This window comes from Cervus canadensis, chromosome 22, assembly GCF_019320065.1.
Source record: "Cervus canadensis isolate Bull #8, Minnesota chromosome 22, ASM1932006v1, whole genome shotgun sequence".
Taxonomy (NCBI): Eukaryota; Metazoa; Chordata; class Mammalia; order Artiodactyla; family Cervidae; genus Cervus; species Cervus canadensis.
In genome coordinates this window covers 23304203-23329928 of record NC_057407.1, presented here as the reverse complement: position 1 = coordinate 23329928, position 25726 = coordinate 23304203, and the positions used below count along the sequence as shown (strand labels likewise).

The 25726-nt window shown below is 44.8% G+C and overlaps 1 protein-coding gene across 2 annotated transcripts in view; it reads left to right on the top strand.

The window, feature by feature from the left end:
- The window catches only part of ADAMTS9 (ADAM metallopeptidase with thrombospondin type 1 motif 9), a 164275-nt gene extending 138665 nt beyond the window's left edge, over positions 1-25610 (top strand). For both annotated transcript variants that reach the window (XM_043442385.1, XM_043442384.1), the window contains 10 exons: positions 473-646; positions 3373-3567; positions 4929-5061; positions 5267-5361; positions 5477-5571; positions 5666-5799; positions 7610-7701; positions 12681-12785; positions 22118-22212; positions 24111-25610. In XM_043442385.1, coding sequence (XP_043298320.1) covers positions 473-646; positions 3373-3567; positions 4929-5061; positions 5267-5361; positions 5477-5571; positions 5666-5799; positions 7610-7701; positions 12681-12785; positions 22118-22207 — 1113 coding nt within the window. In that variant the 3' untranslated portion in view covers positions 22208-22212; positions 24111-25610. The remainder of the gene's footprint in view (positions 1-472; positions 647-3372; positions 3568-4928; positions 5062-5266; positions 5362-5476; positions 5572-5665; positions 5800-7609; positions 7702-12680; positions 12786-22117; positions 22213-24110) is intronic.
- The last annotated feature ends 116 nt before the right edge of the window (positions 25611-25726 follow it).

Here is a 25726-nt window from a genome sequence, read left to right as displayed (position 1 = left end):
TTGTTGCAGACTTCTTGATACCAGAATTCTTTGTTCTCAGAGCTGTCCAAGTAGGTCTGGTCATAATGTTCCCGTAAACCTCCAATAGGACCATTGTTATTTTCTTCTTGGCAACTTTTTATTCTTATATGAATGAATACTTTAAAGGTCAGAGCCTTGAGAATGGGCTGTAACATACATTACAGGCAACATTCTCTTATGAAAGGTGCAGAGGCAGCATGGCTAAGTACAGGCAACAGAGCACAAGAGTTAGAGCCAAAGGATTAGATCCAATATGCAGTCACCTGTGTTCTTCTCAGTTACATTGTTAAGTTATGAGGGTAAAATAATGAGTTCTCCAATGATACCTACACTCAGAGATCTCCCAATCTTAAAGAGTATATAGAAAGGAAAATAAATGATCACAGTAACAAGACATGAGAAGTCATCTATTACTCTTCCACATCACCACCTGTTTGTCTGTCTGTAACAGTGCACCAAGACTTGTGGTGAAGGCTCCAGGTACCGGAAGGTGGCGTGTGTGGATGAGGACAAGGGTGGTGAGGTTCACGGCATGCACTGTGACGTGAGCACACGGCCTGCGGACCACGAGGGCTGTAGTCTGCAGCCCTGCGAGTATGTCTGGATCACAGGAGAATGGTCAGAGGTATGGTCTTGGGGGTTCTGGAACCGCCTTCAGGCAGCGATGGCCTAGGGGTGACAGACTGATGAGGGCAAGAATGTGGGAGACACACACTCACCTGCTGGTTCTTTCCCTGAGAACTGGAAGCCCTCAGACAAGTCCCTCAGCCTTCCTGGGCTGGAGTCCCACATATGCAAACCGGGGAAGGTGCATGAGATGGTGTCCAAGCTCCCCTCAACTCTAAAATCATGTGATTCACCCTGATGTCCTGTTATTATCATTAGAAAGGAATTCTTAGAGGATGGCTATAGGTGCCTGAAGAAGGTTAAGTATAAGAAAATATCTTAGGGGACTTTCCTGGCAGTCCAGTGGTTAAGACTCTGTACAATGCAACAGGTATGAGTTTGATCCCTCGTCGGGGAACTAAGATCCCCCATGCTGCAGGGCACGGCCAAAAACAAAAAAAAAAAAAGAAAATATCTTAGCATGAGGGAGGCAATAAGAAATGGTGGGGACTGTGACAGACTAACGGTAGCCTGGGGGGCTGCCGTCTGTGGGGTCGCACAGAGTCAGTCACGACTGACGTGACTTGGCAGCAGCAGTGACAGACTAGCACCTGGTGTGTAAGAGGAACAGGTTCTCTTCCCCTGCAGTGAAGGCCATGCAGAAATGCGGGTCCTGTGTTAGCAGAGGTGATCTTTCAGACTCATTCGTAGGATGTCCCCCACCTTATTCCTCTCTCCAACCCCCCACCCCCAGAGATGAGAGCCTCTTACACATGAGGACTCTGGTGTGCAATGGATAAAGGAAGCCAGAGCACTCAACATTTTCAGGATGCTCTTAACAGCTACTGAAGGGTATGTGTTCTTTTCAGAGCTTGGAGGCCTCTGGATAGAACTTGACCGTTTTTGGAGCTCCCATCCATTGGTATAAAAGACTACCTCCCAGCGCATCCCCCACGTAAATAGGGATTCCTATTGCTCCCGCCTGGTAGGGGGAAGGGGGTCTTAGCACCTGCCATCTCAGACATTCAGCCTTTAAAGTAATGCAGGTTGAGGTCAAGGCGTGCATTTTGGATACTCTAAAATACCCACAGCTTGGCCAGACACCATTTGTAAGCCATCTACCCACACATGACATACCTCAGACGAGCCGTGCACTCCGCTGGCCTGGTATCAGCTGCATCTTTGGGCATTTGAACAGCAGCAGCCAAAGAAGGAAGTGGACACAGAGTGTTTCCAAGTCTCGAGCCAGCTGGAAGGGAAGGCCCGAGGATGTTCTGTGTGCCTGTGGCTGGGCTGGCTCCCTTCTCCCTCAGGGACCCCGTCAAGGGGAGCCTTCCCCCTGGAAATGCTGCAGGAGCGGCCAGCCATGTGGGTTAATGTGATAACTCAGGAGGCAGCAGGAAAAAGAGACACTGGTTTTAATAGCAAGTGAGAACTGATGGAATCCATGGTTGTTGTCGTCGTTTAGTAGCTAAGTCTTGTCCGACTCTTTGCAACCCCATGGACTGTAGCCTGCAAGGCTCCTCTGTCCATCGGATTTTCCAGGCAGAGAATACTGGAATGGATTGCCATTCTCTACTCCATAGGATTTTCCCTGACCAGGGATCAAACCTGCATCTCCTGCATTGGCAGGCAGAATCTTTACGACTGAGCCAAGAAGCTATGATCCCTCACCCCGAGAAAAGCAAAACGCGCCACATGCTGCACACAATTTCCAGGGTTCATCTGGAACTCGGGCCCCTTCTTTGACCTTGAGAATCCTGAAACTCTACCTTAGTTTTGTGTAACATTTTTACAGCGAGTGGCCAATTATTTCATGACTTTTCCCAAAAATATCATCCAAACTAAATTTGTTGGTTAATTTCTATTCTCTTTTTAAAACAGTATATCATATAAAGTATGTAGCTGAGGAAGTTGAACACAATCTAGAAATCTTACCAATAACCAATTAAATGTCCCATCATAGAAGGGAGCTGGGACATCCCTGAAAAACTTCTTTTTTCTCCTTTTCTGGATTGTCTGGGTATTTTTAAGTGCCATATAATTATGGCAAAAGGCCTAAATGACTGCATGATTTAGAGAGAGAGTGAAAGAGAAGCAGAAAGGTAACATTTAAGTCAAGATACTGTATTGGCAAAAAGTTTGTTTGGGCTTTCTGCTACTACAAACCTGAACGAACTTTTTGGCCAACCCAATACATAGCCAGGGAGACAGGGGACAGAAGACTGAGCAGAGGGCAGATGGGCAAACAGACCATCAAGTAGGAAAGGATATTGTCCCACAGTCCTCTTTCGGCAAAGAGCCTGGGTTTTACACAGAGGGCGTCTCCGGCGCTCTCTGCATCTCACCGGGTCACTTCTCTGACGCAGTCACGGTAGGTTCAGAAAAGTGTGATTTGTCCACCCTTGTAGAGCTTTGGATGCTGTAAGTGGACCCAAAGACAGATGGAGCGCCTCCCCGACCTGCTTCTCCCCCTTGAAAATCCAGAGCAGGGGCTTGAGGTGCCCCCCACGGGGGACTGGTTGGGGGCAAATATGCAGTGGGAGCATGGATCCTGGAAGGCTCCTGTAGGGCTTGCACGTCCCCTGAGTGCTGTGGGCTGCTGCTTGTAGTGCATTAGAAGCTAATAAAGAGAGCTCTCTGCCCTGTTGTTCCGGGGTCAGCGTTCGATGTGGAGGTCAGGGGCCTATTGTGGCTGCCCCCAGGCCCTGCTCCAACCTCTGCTCTCTACCCGCCTCTTCCCAGTGCTCAGTGACCTGTGGAAAGGGCTACAAACAAAGGCTGGTCTCCTGTAGTGAGATTTACACCGGGAAGGAGAATTACGAGTACAGCTACCAAACCACCATCAACTGCCCAGGCATGCAGCCGCCCAGTGTCCAGGCCTGCTTCCTGCGAGAGTGCCCTGTGTCGGCCACCTGGAGAGTGGGCAACTGGGGGAGCGTAAGTAGACAGCTGGGTGGTCACAGTGGCCAGCTGCTGGATCTCAAACCCCGACTTAAACATACCTTACCTGAGTGGTCCTGAGTGACTGCCTTCCAGGAGAGCCCTGGGAGAGAAACAGGAGTTAGCATCTTGAAATGGGCTGATAGGGAAAGAAGGCTGCTCTGATTGGTGGGTCTGGTGCTTAGAGCAGGGGCCGGGGGTGGGGGTGGCTAGCCCTGATGCCAGACAGCCTCCACCTGATTCTCGGTTCTGCCACTTCCCAGTTGAACAGCCTTGGTTGTTGTTGCTCAGTCACTCACTTGTGTCTGACGCTTTGTAACCCCATGGACTGCAGCATGCCAGGCTTCCCTGACCTTCACCATCTCTCAGAGCTTGCTGAAATTCATGTCCATTGAGTCAGTGGTGCAATCCAACTATCTTGTCCTCTTTCATCCCCTTCTGTTCCTGCCTTTGATCTTTCCCAGCATCAGGGTATTTTCCAGTGAGTCAGTTCTTTGCATCAGGTGGCCAAAGTATTGGAGCTTCAGCTTCAGCATCAGTCCTTCCAATGAATATTCAGGACTGATTTCTTTAGGATTGACTTGTTTGATCTTTGGACAAGAAGCCAAATGTTCATGTCTGTTTCGTCCCCTGCAGAATGGGTTATGAAGATGAAATGAATATTCATGCATAAAAACCACTTGGGTTATAATGACACCTTTTTAGGTTCCACATGTTTGAACACAATTTAAAATTAAAAAGCACCCAGAACTCTTGTCTTTCCCCTAATAAGGGTTATAGAAGTATTCACTGTTGTAGCTTCTGTTGCTAAGAAGCCTGTTTGTCCTTCTGGATCAGGAATTCTTGGTTGCGTTAGGGTTACAACAGGTAAAAATATTTGAAATTGAAACTGCCCTAGAAAATTGCCCCAGCCTCCTGGCTGCTAACCATGAGACTTTCACTGATGCGCAGTGATGATCAGGCAGAAGTTTGGGACCAGTTGGAAGTGGTTGAGGTTTCAATCGTGAATCCACCGTGACCTTAAACAAATTTCCTCACATTTGAGCCCCAATTTTCCCTCTGTAAAAATAGAATAACACTAGTACTATCTCATAGGGTGATTGCAAGGCTTAGATGAGAAAATTATTTATTTCTCATATGCTTGAGTACCTATGTAGGTATATAAGTACATATGTAAAGGCATGTATGTATAAAACTCAGCACAAAGACTGGCCCATAGGAAGTGCTGTCCATGTATCAGATATTTGTTTTCACAACACAGGGGTTCTGAACAAGCCTCTAAGCTCTGAGCTCTATGCCTCAGGAAGCCGAGGCCCCCAGGTTCCGCAGACCCCTCACCGACCCTGCTCTGCTTACAGTGCTCCGTGTCGTGTGGCGTGGGAGTGATGCACAGGTCTGTGCAGTGTCTGACCAGTGACGACCAGCCCAGCCACTTCTGCCCTGCTGACCTGAAGCCAGAAGAAAGAAAAGCCTGCCACAATATCTATAACTGTAAGTCAGCCAACCAAAGCCACCTTTCTGGAGCTTGAAGAGCAGGTCTCATTGTTGACGTGCTTGCCTGCCCTTTTCTGGAATAGAGAGTGAATTTTTGAGACATTGGCCCCACGCTGACCACTGTGCACATGAATGATGTAACCGGTCCCGTTGGCAGCCACTGCAGACTCACAGCTCATGTTCATGGATTTGTGTATTCTAGGTGAGCTGCCCCAGAACTGTAAGGAAGTGAAAAGGCTGAAAGGTGCCGGCGAAGATGGGGAGTACTTCCTGGTTGTCACAGGAAAGCTCCTGAAGGTACTCGTCCGAGCTCAGTCATTATTTCTGCACTGCTTTCAGAGCCAGCAGCCCCGGCTGTCATGGTCCCATTTCCGAGCCTCCCCTGGCAGGTTTTGTCTGGTCTGTCTTTCAGGTCTTCTGTGCAGGGATGCACTCTGACCACCCCAAGGAGTATGTGACGCTGGTCCATGGCGACTCTGAGAATTTCTCTGAGGTTTACGGGCACAGGTAGGAGAACTCCAAGCTCAGAAGAACCCAGACCACCTGGAGATCCCTAGAAACGCCTCCCCTTCCTCACCAGAACATTCTCTCTGTCCTGTAGGTTGCACAACCCAACCGAATGCCCCTACAACGGGAGCCGACGTGATGACTGTCAGTGTCGGAAGGACTACACAGCGGCTGGGTTCTCCAGCTTCCAGAAGGTCAGAATAGATCTGACCACCATGCAGATCATCAGTAAGTCCCATAGAGCATTCTGGGGCATGTGTCTGTGGGTCTTTCCATTCAGGCCATGACACATCCTGCTCAGGGGTTGGTCCAAGGCCCAGAGGGTACGAAAATGAACTTACGATCCAGGGATGACAACCCTGGTCTAAGCTGCCTGAAGGTGGGGTTTGCTCCACCTTTGATCACTGTGGTCCCCCCAGTGCCTGGAAAGGGCTGAGCAGTGGGCAGTGCTCCATCAGATTTGTGATGAAGAGAGGAGACAGAGGCACATTAAAGGGGTGCCATCATAATGGGGAAGTCAGGGCAGCGTCTCCCAAAATATGACATCACAGTTGAGACCTTAAGGCCAAGTGGGAGTGAGCCAAGTATTGAGTTAGGCAGAGCAAGCATGGGAGCAGAAGTTTTGAAGGAAGACGTTTTAAGAGATCAGATGCAGACTCTGAAGCTATGAAATTCATGTAGCAACATTCACCCCACCCTGGGCTCCCACCAGCAGTGTATATACATGGGTACATGCGCACACACACGCACATGTGCACGCGCGCGCACACACACACACACACACACACAAGAGCATAAAACTAATTTGCTCTGATGGCCGATTTACAGAAGAAAAATGGAGGACAGAATTACCTATTTTTTAAACTAGCCCGCCCGTGAGCTGATTTCATACTCTGGCCGACACTGCATTTTTGTTAGGGACATTAATCATAGGAGTGGTTAAAGACAGCTCAAATATCCCAACCCGTTCCCTCGAATGGAGGGAAAACAGAAATAATGAATAATTAAGTTTTCTTCATTAACATTGTTCCTGTAATCTTGCCTTGCTTTCCTCTGGAGGTAGATTACACTTGATTTGTACCAAGATATTTTTAATTGCCTTCAGCCAGACTGATGAGGGCTAAGGGCAGAGTCTGCAGTTTTTCCCACTTAAATACTGCCCCAGCTGAGACCCAGAGCTTCCTGGTGCTGAAGCTGGAAAAGGCAGGATGGGGCACTCAGATTTCCCTCCCACAAAACTGCAGAAAAGATTGAGGCCTTCTCTTGCTATTCCCAAAAGACAAAGCAGAAAGGTTTAAAAAGCTGCCTCTGTTTTCCAGTCCCCATCAGATTTTGCAGGATTCTCAGTCTCTCTGCTCCCGAGCCGTCTTCCCCAATCTCCCAGCTGTTCTCAGGACCTACATGAGGGTTAAAAACGCGAGTATTGTTTTTATTGGCTTTTTTAAAAACTACAAGTTAGCCCCAAACTTGAGAAACTGCCATTAATATTTTCAAGATGTGGGTTCTAATTGCTCCACATTTTGGCAACTAGACTGCCTGGGCCACAGGAGGACAGCTGAGCCTCGGGGAGGAACTGCTAAGTAGCTGGAAATGCTTGGATGGCTGATTTCCCCAGTCCTGCAGCCTCCGAGGCCGCCGTCTACAGGAGGTTCACAGTCATCCAATTACACTGTATTTAAGCGAGGTGATTCACACATTTATTTATATAGGAATGGAGTCCAGAGTCATCTGAAACCCCCTTTTGGCTTCCATACTGTGAGGAGACAGACAGTGCTGGTGAAACCCAGGGAAGGAAGCTCTCGGAACCACAAATACAGTGACTGGGGGAGGGGGGAGCAGAGCAAGTGGACATCTGGATCCATTTGCTCACTAATCATATTTTGGATTGTTGTTTTTTTTTATTTCCCATACCCGCTTATGACTTCTCTAACTCTTCTTCTTCCCTTCTGTCTCCTTGTTAATATCCTGTCCCTTCCCAAACTCTTTCTCCTACTCCCACCTTTCCCCTCCCTTCAACCCTTTCTCCAAAACCCCACAGCCACTGACTTACAATTTGCCAGGACCAGTGAAGGACATCCCGTCCCCTTTGCCACTGCTGGGGACTGCTACAGTGCCGCCAAGTGCCCACAGGTACGTACCAGGGACACCAACCCACCGCCCCCAGGGATCCACAGCCCACCCTGGCCACCCCACCCCCACCCTGGGCTGCATCTGTTTCTGTAAATGTAATCAGAATGGCAGCTCTAGCTCTGCAAGGCAGTTTGGCCACCTGTATCCAGGCCTTACAGATGCTCCCAGCCTCTCAGCTCCTAGGGGTGCTTCCTAAGGAAATGGTCGCGGCCACGAGCCAGATTTCTGCATTCAGCAAAATGCATCAGTGATCGTGGTAAAATCTTATAAAGAAATCAGGTATCAGAGGGCAAGCTTTGGTTAAACAAATGATGATGTTCGTAAATGTTTAATGACTGGCTCTCCAAGGGATGGAGGCAGGGGGAAGCAGTGGTTTGTAGCATTTGCCCATTTATAGGGTGTCAGTTTTCTCCCTGACTGGTTTCAAGTCGTCAGTATCCTATCACACACAGGAGAGTTAGGGAGATGTGCACACGGTTGTCTCTCAAAAGGCAGTACAAGCAGATTCCAACACTCTGCTGTCAGACGTTAAAAATTCTGAATATTGCATGACACAGAAAAACTGTCAGTCCATTTTCCACTGTATAAGCGTGCAGCATCTGGACCAGGAAGTGCAAAGCTGTCTCCTGGATTCTGTCTCCAGCAGAGCTGCTCAGTGACAGTCTTACCCATTCGACAGTTGCGCAGGTTTTTGCCTCCTTAGAGGTGTGGCTTGTTAATAAAACAGGCTGTTATAATCATCCTTGGCTCACTTTGCCAAGTAGGCGTCAGTCTTTGCCACAGACTTCTGCAAGGAAAAGGCAGGAGACATATAATGAATTAGGTGATTCTGGACAGAAGAACCTGGCCCCAGTTTTTTCGCTGGTTTACATGAGGTCTTTATAAAGCTGTTGTCAGACTCTGTGTTGGAAATCTTCATGTTGCTGTGAGCCTTCACAGGTTCTAGGAATTGGGACTGGGAGATGCTCAGAGTGCCAGGCACTGCCTCCCCAGGATGCGTTTACACACAACCAGAGACCATCCAAAGACAAACACATCTGAGTTTTCTTTTAACGACGTGTTTTCTCAGCCCCAAGCTTTAGAAAGTATTGCTAAACATTTTAGAGAAGTGAAAAGGAAGCTCTCAGGGGAGAAAGAAAATAAACAAAGGACAGAATGTTAAAAGGGGCCTTTTCTCCATTACCCAGGAATTGAAAACTTTTGAAGTGCGGTTTCTTTAGAGCACTTGATGACTTCAAACACCCCATTCGTATGGGTTGCATTTAACAGCTTATAGATTGGCCGTCCCTGCCCTTTTCAAATGCCTCAGGATTTTCTTGTTTCGATATGTGCATCTTTGGGGAAACTTAAGTAAATGAGAGGTAATTTGCATTCGATTATTTTAATAACTCAGAGACAAAGGAACTGATTGATTTGCTAAATCCTGACACTAATGCAGTTGCTAAGTGAGAAAAGCAAAGCCAGAGAGAGGCTAACTTGTATTTTTTCCAGTCCATTCTTCAAACTGTATCAGATACTTTTAGAATTCAATTCCTTAGAAGTTTATTGAGCACCAACAATGCTGATGAAAGGTGGGAGTTTTTCAAATCACTTTTCCTGGGAAATGTCTGTAGAAAGCAGGACTATGCAAACTACTCTGGAGTCCTGCTTGTCCTCTGATCTGTGACTGCAGAGATTTCCAAGCAGAGCGATGTGTTTGACAATCTGCTTCTTTTTCCTCTTCATCCACTGCTGTTGCTTTAAGGATCTATGTATCATTAAGGGTGGGTTCCCCAAGAGCCCTCGACTCAAGATACAGCCAGAGTGTATGTTGTTATCCTGATCACAGTGCATGTGGCGTTATTATTACTGATGCTGGTGTTATGAGTATCTGCTGAGTGTTTACTGCACTTGAGACACTGTGCTCAGAATTTCTAAATCAGTGTAGCATTTAATCATCCACAGCATCCTGTGAGAACGCTCAGATGAGGCAGCTGAGAGGTGTGGAGAGGTCAGGTAACTTATCCAAACCCACGCTAGTGCTCGGGAGAGGCCAGATTTGATGCCAAGTACATCTGAGTCCAAATCCATGACAGCAGACGTGTCTGGCTGATCCCGTTTTCAGACAAGACTTGTACAGCATACACCCTTGTCCAGCAGAGAACAAAACCTCCCTTTGTCAAAGCTACATCTTTTGCTGACCTTTCTGGAATATCTAGTATTGCATGCCTTAATCACCTTTACTCTTAAATCAGCAGCAGGAGATAGTAGCTAAAACTCTCATGCCCTTTAGACTCTGAAGATAAGGCCTGTGGGGACAGAGATGTCATGAACTGGAGTGGGAAAGGACAGTAGGTCTACTGATGACAGGCAACTTTCAGAGTGCTAATTATCAACTAGGATGCTGGCTAAAAATGCAAATACCTGACCCTGAAAAGGCCAGAGAGAGAATAAGAACAAAAACTTGTTTATCACCTGCTCTGAAAAGGCAGATCTAGGTGGCATGTAATCTGCTCAGCTACGTGCTCAGACACTGAACATGGGGATCAGCATGACACATCCTGGGGCTGGAAGCCTGCTCCTTCTAAGAACTTTGACGTCAAAGCATATCATGTCTGTCTTCTGAGATGTAGGCTGGACAGGTAGTCTTCATGGGAAACAGGATAAGGAAGGAAAGAAGAGGTTGTCCTTGGCAGTAGTGAGGTCTGGGCATTGTGATCAGTGTGAATGCCCTCTTCAGGGGGAGGAAGGCTAGGAAGGTAAGAATTGGCCAGGTGGGCTAATGTAGCATATCCAGAAGCCAGTGTCTAAGGAGGCTAGGCAAGGAGGGTTTTGAGCATCCGGTGTAACCACAATCACAGATACCTGGGTGTTGAAGTCACTCAACACGACAGCCACTAACATCTGCGTGGTACTGTCATAAAGCAAGTTCCAAAAATATTTTTAAAACCTCACCTATTCTCTGCCAGGTAATGGGCTAGGTGTGTCATATCTTCTGTAATTCTGTCTTATTACCCATTTTACAGATGGCCTCAGGAAGGGTAAGCCGTTTGCCTGAGATCACACTAAAGGCCGAAGAGTCAGGATTCTAGGATAAATTCCTCCCCCTGACCACAGCACAACTGATGTTTTGGGCTGGATAATTCTCTGTTGTTGGGGACTAGGCTGTGCCTTGTAGGATATTTAGTAATAACTCTGGTCTCTCTGCATCAGCTGCTGGTGGCTCACGTACCCACCAGCTGTTTCATGGCAACCAAAAATGTCTCCTGAGGTTGCCAGATTTCCCGTGGGGGCAAAAATGTCCTCTGATGACATCCACTGATTTAGACCGCACTAAATCCTCCCATCACCTCTGTGAATAGGAATGTTCTTTGTTCCCAGTGTACAGACATAGGATTTAAGGCCCCTAAAGAGTTCATAAACTGTTTGGCATTTATGGGACCAACATGGAGAGGAAACCTCCAAGTTACAACTGATCCTGGAAGTCTTTATGGAAGAGCTAGGATGTAATATTGATATTTATTAAGACTATAACAGGGCTTTCTGATGGCTCAGCTGGTAAAGAATCCGCCTGCAATATGGGAGGCCTGACTTCGATTCCTGGGTTGGGAAGATCCCCTGGAGAAGGGAATGGCAACCCACTCCAGCATTCTTGCCTGGAAAATCCCATGGACAGAGAAGCCTGGTGGGCTGCAGTCCATGGGGTTGCCAAGAGTCGGACACGACTGAGCGCCTAAGCACAGCAAGACTGTATCAAGTGCCTCGTCATGTGTTGCAAACCATAACTGATGTAAATAAGCAAAGCAGTGCCACGTCCCACCCCTCAGTAAGCTTACTGCTAATTGGAGAGGGAAAACGAGCACTTACAAAACAATAAGAAAATGCAGGACTAATACCAGTATTTTTGAATATCTGTTAGGGACCAGCCATACAGTCCTCAGCTAATTTCATTTAGTCCTCACTATACTACTCTGAGGAAGACACTCTTATTATTACCTTCCATTTTACAGATGGACAAACTGAGGTTCCTACAGAGTAAATCATCTGTCCACATTAAAAGCCTACCTTACACTTAGGTCTGATTAGGTATGAGCCTCCACCTCACTACTCTCTTTGATGTATTTAAGACCGTTTTGACAAAAACTGCATCCTGAGGCTCAGAGAGGAAGCCTTCACCCACTGCGGTTCTTGCAGAAAGCACACTTTTCACTCCCAAACTGCTCATGAATCTATTTAAGATGCCTTTGTGGAGTCATTTTTGCAAGAGAGAAATACACAGAGACAGATGGAGAAGGCCAGAAAGGCTCTCTGCTGCACTGTCTCCTTGGAAATAAAAATGGAAACACCCGAGGCCACCTTGGCAAGGAATCCCACAGCGCAGCTGGGAGGTGTGGGTTCCCTGGGCCTGGCAGCTTGGTCGGGCCCTACCTTGGTCCAGCGCAGCCCGCGCGCGCCCTCTGCAGGCTAGTCCCGACAATGCGCCGCTCCTTTGAAGTCTCGCCCCGCTGTGCTTAGGACTCGGCGTGCTCAACACCGTGGGGAGCTGAAGCCCAGGAAGCTTTGGCAGCGAGATCTTGTTAAAAAAATTACACTGTGGCATTTTGTTCCTGTAGGAATCTGATAATTGTGAGCAACATCAAGATTGCTGTGTTAGGGACGCAGAATAGCGGTGGTTGAGAGTGAGGACTTTGAAGTTAGGAAAATTTGAGTTGGGCTTTTTGTGTCTCCTGGAGAAGTTAATCACCTTCGCCAGGCCTCCCTGTCCCCATCTGTGAGGAAAATCCCCTTCAGATTGCTCTTGCAAGGATGGATGAGATGATGCATGTAAAGTGCCTCGTTCAGAACCGCCCCCCACCACCACCACTACAAAGAACCCTCAGTCATTAGTTAGCTATCATAATGAATTAATATCTTTCTCCAGGTTACCTTTTGATTGTGTGGGACCTTTGCTCAGGATGTCACGTGGACTAAAAATCTTGTTCACTGGCCATTTATTCCAGGGTCGTTTTAGCATCAACCTTTACGGAACCGGTTTGTCTCTAACTGAATCTGCCAGGTGGATCTCCCAAGGGAATTACGCCGTCTCTGACATCAAGAAGTCTCCGGTAAGGGTCCCCATGGCTTGGAGGATGAGTTCTGTTTTCTCCTCCTCTTTCCCTCTCTCTGAGGCTATGGTGCTAAAGGAACTTCCTCAAACCATTTTACAAAGTGTCAGGAAGAAAACTGAGGACATAAATGGAAGGTTGGCACGTGGACAGGTGAGTGGAGCAGAGTCTTGCTTACCCTTCCGATGAATTCTTCCCAGAGATATGAACCTGAGTACCAGGAGCAATTAGAAGGATGCCTAACCAGGAAGCCGAAAGCACGCAGCAGCCTCTAAGGGTGCGTGTGGCTCAGATATCTTGCAATTAATTAACCAACATGCAGTTAACCTATGCGAGCTTAGGGACAGTGATGCCTGTTTCAGAAGAAATGAAATAATACAAAAAGGGCTGGGAAAAGGAATCATTCATCAGGAGGGTTTCTGAAGAATGAGAGAAAAACTCACAGGCTCTACAAGTCAGTTCTTCCTGCTCTAAAATCTAGCTGTTCACAGTGGGATCACCCCAGAGCACCCGAATTACCTGGCAACTTGTTGACAGTGAAGATTCTAGGGCCCCAGAGCTTATGAGCAAGACCTACAGCTGAGCAAGCTCTCAGATGGACACTCTGAATCTGCTCTGGTCTGGTTGCTCAGCCTGGGGGTATGTTAGAGTCACTTTGGAAAGCTTAAGATGCATGTACCTGGGCCTCATCCAGATTCACTGAAAGGGAATCTGTGACAGGGGCAGAATTTCACATTTCCCAGGGGTGTCTAATGTCTACTGGGGCAGGAAGCGCTGCCCTTTCCAGCCAAGAAGTTCTGAGGACGCGGGGCAGGAGCTGACCCACAGGCAAATGGAAAACTTACAAGGTGTGGCCTGTAGCCCCAGTCCTGCCACAGCTGTGACCTCTGTCTCAGGGTCTCCTCAGAAAAGTAAGTAATGGAGAGAGAAGAGGACCAGAAAGTGGGGTATTACTCTGAGGTGAGGTTGCCGACAAAATACAGGATGCTCAGTTAAATTTGAATTTCAAATAAGGAAGATTTTTGATTTTTTTTTTTTTTTTACTATAAGCACATCTAAAACATTGTATGGGACATACTTTTTCTTTTAAAAAAAGTGTTGTTTATCTGAAATTCACATCTGACTGAGCAGCCGGTGTTTTTATTTGCTAAACCCTATCAAAATCTGAATATAAAGAAACAGCTCAATCAGCCTGCTTCCACCCAGGAAGAGAAGAAACATCAATTATGATGTTCCAGGAATATTTCAGAGGTTTTTTTAGCTTCAAGGGTTAAATCTGTGTCTTTGAAAAAAAAAACAAAAAACTTCTTCTTTTCTCTGTGAAGGTCAATTAACTCCTTCAACTCTGATTTAACTAAATGGCTATATCGATTGCTTATAATTTAATCATTAATATTTTTGCTTGTACTGAAAGAAATAAAGAGAACCGAGAGACAGCACACTTGCTGTGCTTTACAGTGGGCCCAGAAATTATGTTCTTGTGTTCTACTTTATATTATGTTGCAGTGACCAGGAGAGACAAAAAAAATGCATTGCCTCAAACGTGGTCATACTTAAACCATGATTATGTAGAAAACCATCTATGTGAACAGTGTTGAAACCTTAGTTTTAGTTTTGTTAGGGTCATTGCAGTGTTCGTCCAGAACCTAAAAATAATTGTGGCCTGGAGCGCCACCTTGTGCAGACAATGATCACTGCCCTGCCGAGATGGGCTGGTTGTTCCCCTAGCCATAGGAGGAGGTTCCGCCTGTGCCCAAGGGAATTGGTTTCACAGTTGCCTGTCAGAAATTTTCTTTTTTTTTCAAATCTTGGTGTTCCATGACAGCTCAGAGAGACAGCTCAGAATTAGTCTCAAGGGTCTGTCGAGCACTCCTTATTAATCCCCATGAGCCAGAGCTAAGCAATCTGTAGCTCCTCGCAGCACCAGAAATGAGGCTGTGTGTGCCTGGCCTGCTGTGCAGCTCACAGAGCAGCATCCTCTAGGGATGCTCCGTGGAAATAGGCTTCCACAGCCTGAGACACTTGGGGGAAAATTGTATATTTTATTTCCTTCTGGAAGAGTCACAGTAACCATGCGTGTATTGGAGGTTGGAATAAAGTGTACGGGAAGGAAACCTGTGTGCTTCTATTGAAGCCAGCATTTCCCTAAATCAGTGGTTCTCAGACTTGGGCCAGGACTTGCTGAAACACAGCCAGCCTGGGGAGGGGCCTGAAATGTACATTCCCAACAATTTCCCCGGTGCTGCTGATGCCCTGGTCTGGGACCACGTTTTGAAAACCACTGACCTAAGTTAAACCAGTCACAGAGCCTTCTCTTCAAAGTCAGACCTTAATTTCCCCAAATTACCATTGTTCCACACAACACACTTTGAAAAACTGTGTCACATCCTGCTCCCAGCTTGCCTTACCACTGTCTTGCTTCTGAGGGGCTAAAGCCAATCTGCTGTATTTTGTACAGATCCTGGCCAGTCCTGATCGATTCTCCAAACAGCCCTGCTTTGATTCAGTCCTCTCATCTTCACGCTTCACTTTCTTTCACTTTTCTGCCGGGAGCACCAGATGGAGAAACACAATGGAATCCTCCATTTTCTAAACCTGCTTGGTGATAAAATGTTTTTTCCCCAAGAAAAACTAATGGAAAGCTCTAGTCATTCAGGGTAAAACTGAATTACAAGAACCACTTGTAGGATGGGTACACGGTCTCACCAACAGGAACAGACCTGGTAAAAATAAGTCTCAGTGTCAGGCTCATTATTGGCTGCCCGTATATATGTAGTAGGAAGAATTCTAATTTTTTTTTTTTTTACTGATAAGGATTTTTGTTATTGAAATAGCCTCTATTATTGAAAGAGCCTCTGTTTACTGGACAGTTTGCATGCCTTCAGCCCCATTCCTTCAGGTTACTCATTGAATTCTTGGGAGAGCACTGTCATCAAAGCCCACAGAAGCCACAGAGTATAGAGGTTAAGCCTTCAGGCCCTTATGTCATATCGCCTGACGTGTTTTTACCAGTTTGGCCATCATGGCAAGTTATTTAATTTCTCAGGGGCCTCAGTTTCTTCACCTATAAAATGGGTGGTCTTACCCAGTTGGGTTCTTGTGGAGCTTAAACGAAATAGGGAGATAAAGCTGTTTGCATGTCCCTGGACAGGCAGCAGGGGCACAGGAAGCGTTAGCTGTCGATGTTACCACATTTTTACCGGCCTAAGGCTTGCCCTTGGTCACGGTGGTGAAAGATGCAAGCTGGCTCGTGATGGGAGGATGGGACTGCAGCCTGCGCAGAGGCTGAGCCGGGACCTGGCCGGTCCCCACCACACCGCGTGGATTTTGTCTACACGGGCCCTGCCCCATCCAGGACTGAGGCCTATGGGACACCTCCTGGGTCCAGGCATGGGCTTCTACACAAATGCTTTGACTGTACCAAGTTTCTGCTCTGTGGGTGAGGGGCAGCCAGACAGAAAGGGGGGAACTGGCCCACCTGTAAGATTGGAGAGATAAGGTTGACATTCTAAGCTCCTCTGCCAGTGATATTCTGTGCTTGCCCAACTTATGAGTGCACTCAGGATGTGAGAGGACCCTCAGCGCCCCCCATCCGGGAGAGGCCCCCTGCCACCACTCCCCCCACCCCGAAAGGTGCCCATTCTCGGAGCTACTGTCTCGCCTTCGGTCCTGGAGGAGGTTCCAGAATGGCCCTCAGAGCCAGGCGCAGTGAAGCAGGCCCCTGTAAGCAGGGCAGGAGGGGCGTCCTTGGGCCTGTGTGCTGCTCTGTGTTCTAGGGGACGGGGCCGGGGCTGAGAGGCGCTGGGAGCCTGAACCCTGAGGCCCAACCATCACTGTTTTTCTGAGGGAAGGGCTCTAAATCCAAGAATTACTTTGAAATTAAAAATTAAAGTTGTATTACTGTATGGGAGATGGATTCAGTTCCTGTTTTTGTTTTGTTTTGTTTATCTTTTAGTTCATTTACAACCAATGGAGTTTAAGTAGCATGAGATAAATGTGTGTGTGTGTGTGTGTGTGTGTGTGTGTGTAGCAAACAAAGAATCAGTTCTCTTTTATCTACTATAAGCTGCGTCCTAACACACAATTGATTTGTGAAAATTCAGTTATCCACCAAGTATAAAAATCATACATTTACTACAGACAAGTGGAGTGAAACTACCTTTTATATATGTGTACATTTTATTCTGTATGATCCCATAGAAGTTAGATATTTATACATTGTGTGTGTGTGTGTGCGTACATTTGTGTATGTGTGATTAGGACTTTATTTGGAAAAAAAACAAATACTGTTGTTTTTTTTTTTAATGGGCACTTTCACTCCCAGCAGCTCCAAAGAAATGTAAATAAGCATACTTCAATCAAAGATGTGCTGGCTTCCCTAAATTACACAAATCAACCTCTCTTGGTCATATTGACTGCAGAAAGCAGAGAAAAGAGTGAAAAGTATGAACTATAAACTGTTCCTAATGGAACACAGAGTCGCTCATTTTAATTATATGTAATAGCTCAAACTCTGCTGACAAAATATTTGTTGAAAAGAGATTTTTAGTGGACCTGCTTTAATGGAGAAATAAAAATGATTTACAGTTAATGTTTCATTGTATGAGAGTGGGTACTTCTAAAGTGCTGGAAAACATACCTTTTTCTCTGAAATAGGCACTGTTTCCATGACAATCATGTTTATGCTATTTATTTTCTCAGTACATATATTTTTTATTCTGTACTAGAAATAAGTGTTAGTTCAACCTTTACCTAAATGACGTTAATAGAGTCCTAGTTAATGAAATAGCATGAACATTGCAGAGCGAGTATCAGTGATTTTATAATTACCCAGACTATTCCTTATCTCCATGAGAACAGGCTATGATGGAAACTCACACATTAAAAAGCACCATTATGACAATGATCACTAATAATTGAGCACATACATTAGGCCAAGTGCTATTCTGGGTACTTTATATGCTTTCTTTCATTTGCAGCAAACCTATAAGGGGAGACTTGTATTATCCCCATTTTACAGATACACAAGAAAACTGAGGTTTAAAGAGGTTATTTAAAGATATGATGCAAGTCTGAGGCAATCTGATCTCTGCTGCTGGGGAAGGAAGAGTTTGGGTGGGAAAAAAAGCTTTAATGAGACAGAAGGCATTTCTACTATGTCAGCATCCTTAAGGCCAGCAGACCTACATACTTCAGCCTAGGGGGAAAGTTCCTGGCTAGAAAGCCAGTTGATCTGGCATCAGAACTAGTTGATGATGTCAGACCAGCGCCAGAGCTAACGTGGGCCCCTAAAACCAAGACCCAGTGGGGCGATAGAACTCAGTCTTCCAACTTATTCTTGTGCATGCATGCTTAGTCGCTCAGTCATGTTTGACTCTTTGTGGCTCCTTGGACTGTAGCCCACCAGGTTCCTCTGGCCGTGGTATTTTTCAGGAAAGAATACTGGAGTGGGTTGCCACTTCCTCCCCTGGAGGATCTTCCTGACTAAGGGATCCAACCCACATCTCCTGCGTTGCGGGCCCATTCTTTACCACTGAGCCATCAGGGAAGCCCTTCAAGTTAATCTCACTCATAATTAAAAGCATGCAAATTGTTAAGAGAGTGAAACTTACATGATTTTTTTCTTCAAAATTGGCAACTATTTTTCTTTTTTTAATGAGGTTATCCATTGTTTTCAAAAGACTTCGGTAGTTGGGCCATATGAATCAAATATGGCCCAAAGAGATCCTGAAATGTGCACACAAGTATGATTCACACCAGCTTTAGTCCCAGTGGAGAAAAACATCTTAGATGCCAAACCTTGTACAGGAGTCAGGGGTAGAGGGTGGCTCATGTGACATGGTAATTTACATACTGGGATATGATGCCACAGCTAAACAAGGGGTTTTTCATAGCATGGGGGAAGGATTACGGGGGCTGATTAGCAGGGCCATTTGAATTGCAGCTCACAGAGAAGAGCGTACTTGTTCAGCCTTCTTCGATTCATTCAACAAATGTGTGTTTAGACCACTGCTAGGTTCTGGGGACCCTAGTATTCTAACAAGGCACTGGCCTTGGCATCATGGGACTTAGATTCCAGTGGGGGAAGACAGACATAGAGAACTACCCCATTTTGTAGGGTGCTGTGCAGCTGGTAACTCGGTCAGCACGATTTCTCAGAGGAAGTGGCCTCTGGGCTGAGTTCTGAAGAATTTACCAGACAAAAGCTTGTAAATGCACAGAGTCCAGTTCACACAGAGAAGGAGAGGGCAGAGAGTTCCAGCTAGAGGAGCCGCATGTGTGAAGGCCCTGTGTTAAGAGGCATGTTAGAGGAACAACCCTAAGAAATGCAGAGGGGAAGAACAGAGCAAGACAGATGCAGACAGGTAGGACTGTACAAGGCTAGAGACCAGGGTTCAGCAAAGCTTTTCCATAAAGGACCAGATAATGAATATTTTAGGTTTTGCCATCCAGAAGGTGAAAATCATGGATATTACATATGTATTTATATGACAAGAGTGAAAACAAATTTGCACAAAAAATTTAGTGATTAAACCCAAAGCAGAATAGTAATTGAGTGTAAATTTTTGTTATCCAGAATCTACCAAGGAAATGAATGAAATATTGAGAAAGGATAACATTTTGCTTAATCAGTGTTCTCTGTTAGCAAAATTGCTTCAAAGTGTATGTTTGTTAATGCTGATCTGAAATGAGATGTTCTGCACTTCATCTTTATGAATGTCTTTTTGCAAAGATAGGTATTGCCAAACACTACTGTCGTCTACAGCCACAGCATTTTAATTGAGCGCATGCATGCCCTGGGAGCTGTTGGTGGGATTCCGTTAGGTTTTTCACTTGGTATTTGCCTTTCTGCACATCATTACATTACAGATGAATCACTTGTACCTGAAGGTGAGATGGGAGCTCTCCTCAGTTACCTTATTAGATGGATTTTCAAATATGAAATTTTCCTTTGCACTTACATCCATGTCCAAAAAATGCTGCTGAAACTGTAGTTCACACTCACAAAGTATATCCACTGTAAATGTATGTGGAATAGCAATCAAGCTTCTCATTTTTAACATTTGACAGATTGGGAAGTGTACAAAGAACCTTAACATGATTTATGATTCAAACAATGTTAGTTGTTATTGAAATGACTTTACCACAGTATAACTTTTGCCTGTAAGTGCAGTTTTTGCCTTGTAATTTTAGCTTCAGTTCATTAAGAAACATTATCAAGTCAGCAGCAAAAGGTAATGTCCAAAGCCATTAAGTGTTCAATGACATTGATTGAGAACAGTTCTTCTAGTTCAGAAAATTATTTATCCTGTCCCTGAGCTCAAAATTCATGATAAAACTTTACCACTCCTAAGTCATCCAACTGCTATATGTTAGGATAAGTCAGAGTATTCAACTTCTAGTCCTGACCCACAAATTCCCAAAACTGATGAAGATAAAGTCTATCGTAGAAAAAGAAGTTCATTATTAACACCATGGGTTCCATGACACTAGAGAGGTTCTTGTATTTTCCACAGTGAATAATCACAGGCTTTAAACATCTTACATTTTCACAAGCTTTGTAAATCAGTCCAAATAAAACTTTTCCTTCTCCACACATGGGTCTTACCATTATTAGTTGTCAACACATCTTAGCAGATTCCTCTTCAGTTTTTCCGACTAGTATTTTCTCTATCTCTTGGACATACTGTCACCCATACTTCTTCCACACAGAGCATTCATAGAGACTGATTATTTGGTTCCTTCACAACTCAGCACAGTCTCCTCAAACAGCTGAAAGAGTATCAGTAAAATCTGTCTTCTCATCAAAAACCACAGGAAACCATTCCAGTTTGCTTCATTTTTTAATTGTTTATTGATGTGGCTCCCAAATGTCATTAAATTTTTGAGCAACTAGTCTTGCCAAAAGGATAACAGTGTTCAACAAATTGATTTTCTCTGGACATATGCCTTCTGCTGTTACAATTAAACAAGATTTCATGAACTCACCTCCTAGTAGACTGTTTTCTTTGTGTCACTAACAAATGAGCCACTTGGACACTTACATATTTTCATCTTTTATCCTTGCTCACTTTGATTTCTTATTTTTGTGAAGAATTACACTATGATGAGATATTCTAAGTTTTCCAAATTCCTGAGCATTGCTTGCCTGGGAGTTGGGAATACCATGCACATGCTAAGTGTGGTGATATTGGTGTATAGTGTATTCTTTTAGCACAACTTCGGTGTCATTGTGTGCTTCCCTGTTGGCTCAGGAGCAAAGAATCTACCTGCAGTGCAGGAGACGCAGGAGGCACAGGTTTGATCCCTGGGTTGGGAAGATCCTCTGGAGGCGGACATGGCAACCCACTCCAGTATTCTTACTGGGAAAATCCTGTGGACAGAGGAGACTCGTGGGCTACAGTCCATGGGGTTGCAAAGAGTTGGACATGACTGAGCACGCACATACACAGTAATCAGTGCATGATGAACACAGTGCTTTGCCATGTAAATGTGACAATAGAATAATCCATCCTACTGTACCTTAAAAGTACAATAAAACCTACTTTTGTTGTCTTATTTTGGCGTATACTGGTTATAAAAAAAAAAGAAAATGTTCTAATACTGCAATATGCATGGCACTCAAAACAGGTTACAGTGTATCACTGTGACTTGTGTGCGGAGTAGCAGGGTGAGGCTGTGAAACCAACCACTCACCCTGCTGTTGTAACGTGAAAGCAGCCACGACGTGAGAAAAGTAAATGGATGAGGCTGTATTCTGATAAAACTTTACTGATGGGCCCTGAAATTTGAATTTTATGTCTTTTCTGTCTATCAAGAAATAGTATTCTCTGTTTGCTGCTTCCCAACCATTTAAAAATATAAACGCTCTTCTTGACACTGGCAACTATGTCATTAATCAGGTTAAAAGCAAAACAATTCTTTTGAGTGGTTTCCTTTGGTTCTTGATGAGTAGATAGATTTCTACTGAGACTCTTGAGCTGTGTGTTTGAGGAGACCATGCTGAGTGTGAAGGGACTAAAGATTAGTCTCCATGAATGGTCTATGTGGGAGAAGTGCAGGTAAGGATATTTCCAAGAGGATGAGAAAGCGTTGGGGCCAAAAGACTGAAGTGCACTCTGTCAAGATACAGGCCGTGCAAACACAGGGGACACACAGGCCATCGTTTCTCAGCTCCTGCTTTAGACCGTGGTGAGGATGTTGGTCCCCACTTCTTCTGAGAAGTCCTACCTGCTGTGCATACAGGAATGAGTCCCCCCAAAAGCCAGTTCGAGCCCTGGAACCATAGTAGCCAAGCAAGTGGACTAAGATGATTCATCTTTTTTTTGCAGGATGGTATCCGGGTCGTCGGGAAATGCGGTGGTTACTGTGGAAAATGTGCTCCGTCCTCTGGCACTGGCCTGGAGATTCGAGTTTTATAGTTAAGGTAAGTGTCTCTGGCCCTCTCTCTCTTTCTTGCACTCTCTCTCTTGCCCTCTGGCTCTCTCTCATTCTTTCTGCAGTCTAATGATTAGCAAGTGTAGGTGGGTCGCTTGCCCCCAGACAGGGGAAGTTGAGCCAGTGCTTTTCAGCCTTGCGTCTCCTGCTCAGCTGTCCTCGCATGCCTGCGGCCATCTGCTCTCCACCTTGGACACGCGGTCCCCAGACATCCTGCACCATTTCCTCTGCAGTGCTTATTAAAAATGCTGCTCCCTGGGCTCCGTCTCTAGAAGTCCTACTACGTTGAGTGGAGGTGGATCTAGAAATCTGTATTTTTAATGCAGGAAATTCTAATGCAGAAGATTCACAGCTCAGCCTTTGAGAAATACTGCCGAGGGTATTACAAGAGTAATATTAATAACAGTCATTGACCCCTGACTGTGTGTCAGGCACCATGTTGGGTAGGCATTATTTCCGTGCATCCTCACAGCAAAGCCACAGTCTAGGGCTGTTATCCTCATTTTACTGACGGAAGCTGAGATCCACAACAGTTAAGCAGCTGGCTTAAGTTCACCACAGATTTCCTTGGCAGGACCCAGGAGGGTCCTACCCACAGCCAATGCTCTCAGTTAATGTACTCTTCTGCACACTTGTAACTCACGATGTGATCCAAGGACCAGCCTGATCTGTATCACATGGGAGCTTATTAGAAATTTGGGATCTCTGGCCTCATTCCAAATCTTCAAAGTCAAAATCTGCATTTTAACAAATGCGCAGTAGAGTTTCCCTGTTAAAAGTTTGACAGTTCCTGTCGTGACTACATTATGCTGGCATGCACTCCCTCTGCTGGGCAGAGAAGTGAACTGATCACTCCTTTTCTCATCTCATTGCCCTTCATGTATAAGAGATGAGCTCAACCAACTCACGCGACCCTCCTACATCTTCCTTCAAGCTTCCAGCAGCCCATTATCCTTTTTAGGCTCTTCAAGATCCTGGCAAAGGAGTGTATAGCTTACACTTGTGTATCAGTTTCAGTGTTTAATCATCTGTATTAAAAATTATGAACTTAAGGTAGAAATATTTCCACTGCAGGAAGCACCAGGGGGGGAAAAAAGGAAACTGAAAACAAACTTAAGTAACCGAGATGTCTAAGCAGTGGTCTGTCTCCAGGCATGGTTGGATCTTGAGGCTCACAGTCATCAGGGCTCTTTCTTTCTCTATCCATCAGCAATGCTTGCTTCTTGAGTGACTTTATTCTTGGGCAGATCATCTCCTCCACACCATGGTCCCTGGCAGTTCTAGGCTTACATCATCTTTACATCTCATGGCCCTTAGTAAATGCTCACCTCTGACATCTGTTTTGCACAAGAACTCTGGGTCTGATTTGTCACATGGCCATTTCTGAACCAGTCATAACGTCCAGGAGACTGGGATCATGTACCCACCTAGAGTCAGGTGGCTGACAGCTTCATTTGGAAGAGGGATGGTTGCCAAAGGACCAGAAAGAGTTTGTTATCAGAAAAGAGGAGATGGAATAAAGGAAGGTGAAGTCAGGGGATCTCCATTCGATTTGTATTATATATATTTTATATCTAATAAAGTGTATTTTATATGTATCTTATGAGTAGTAACATTTGAATGAGCACATACACATAATATTTACATGTCTTTTCCAAAGGACTAGAAGGAAATACACCAGTATGTGAAGAACATTATCTCAGGCTGGGGAAATCACAGGCTGGTGGCTTTTTATTTTATTCTTTATATATCCTTGAAATTTCTGGTTTATTGTAGCAAGCATTATTTTTTAAGTTCTATATGTAAAAATTTCTGACTTACCTATTCTTGACTTATGTCATTTGAGACAAAAGATTTACATTTCCTGGTTGGTTCATTTGCTTTCAGGTGCTCAGAAGAGGAAGCCATTATGGGATGGATGAAGGATAGTGATGAAATACCTCCACCTTAAAATGTGTGTGTGTGTGTGTATGAGAATTTGTGTGCCTGTGTGTGTGTGTACATATGCATATATATATACTTATATACACATACATATGTATATATATGTGTGTGTATATAAATGTGGAATAACCTAATGATGTAAAGTTTAATATTTATGTTTGAAATTATTTATTGTGATGTAATATTTTTGTACGTAAAATGATTCTATTATGACTGCCTTTCACATTATTTCGTCCCCTGCAGTCAGACCACTGCATTTTACGTACTCTACATTATATGTAGTACTATGACAAAAGTGATCCTTTATTATCACGGTACACTATTGTTTACTTTCTATCTGTAAATGTTTTATGTTACTTTTTTTAATTGTAATTTTTTATAAGAAACAACTTAGCTACCATCAAGGTGCTACAAGAGTTGTATGAGGATATTGTTGGCATTTCTAGGAATGTGTCATTAGCCAATTGGTAATTTAGTGATGTCACAGATTGTACCAGCTATTAATTATGTTAAGTATCTATTCAGTTTCATGTGATCTCTGGGAAAAAAAAATTGCTGCCTTGGTGCTAATATTGTGTGTATCTAAGTGATAATCAGACTCAGAACTGTAAACACTTTTAATAGAAGGGAGAAGCCGAAGGACAACTTTAAATGGACAGTCACTTGGATAAAATAAGACCAACTGTTTACCCTTGTTTTTAGACCTGGCTTCTTGAGAAGAGAATGGGACTTTGTTCTTGTTGTTATTCTTATCAATACTTTGCTTCAGTTAATGGTGCCTTTGTCTCTCTGGTTAAAGAGAGGGTCCTTCAAGCAGCTTCATTACAGCGTGACATTGAGCCAATGAGAGCTGCTCAGCGTTTTGCCAAGATACTCTGAAATGGTGTCTATGTCAACAATTGCGACAGAGGATGCCTGGGGTGGGGGTGAACTTCAGCCTCCCCAGCACATCTGAAGAAATCCAGAACCGGAATCTTAGTCATCAGGATTGCCTTTTGCATGAAAACTTTGGCTGGTGGCTTAGCCCCTCTGAGCCATGAACCCTAAACCCTGTCAGTGTCCATGGCTGCTGCAGTAATCGGCATTCAGGAGTAAAATGAACTATGGAGTACAAGATGCCTGAGTCTGTCTTATCTTTGGATTCATTTATCTGTGGAAGTCCTGTTGGTTACTTCTTTCCAAAATGGAACTGCCAAAGCTATGGTCTGTCTGCTCTTCCAGTCTGACGGAAGAGGAGTCGTCACCCCTGTCAGACACTCGATTTGAGAAACCTTGCCACTTCCAAACGCCAAAGAGATTAGGAGAAACTGTCAGTATTCTTCAAACCCACACAAACTGCAGAGTGCTCCAGGAAGTTATGTTCAATGTATGAATAAGTGTTATTCTCCTTTATTAATACATTGTGAAAATATACTGCGAATAAATACCATGACCACATCCAAACATTTGTGTTTCATGTGATTTCTGGACACTTGATTCAAGATGGGATGAACATGCCTCTAGTTTTGTTTTGTTTTTTCTAGTTTTTAAGATTACCATATTGAGAAGAAATGCAGGCT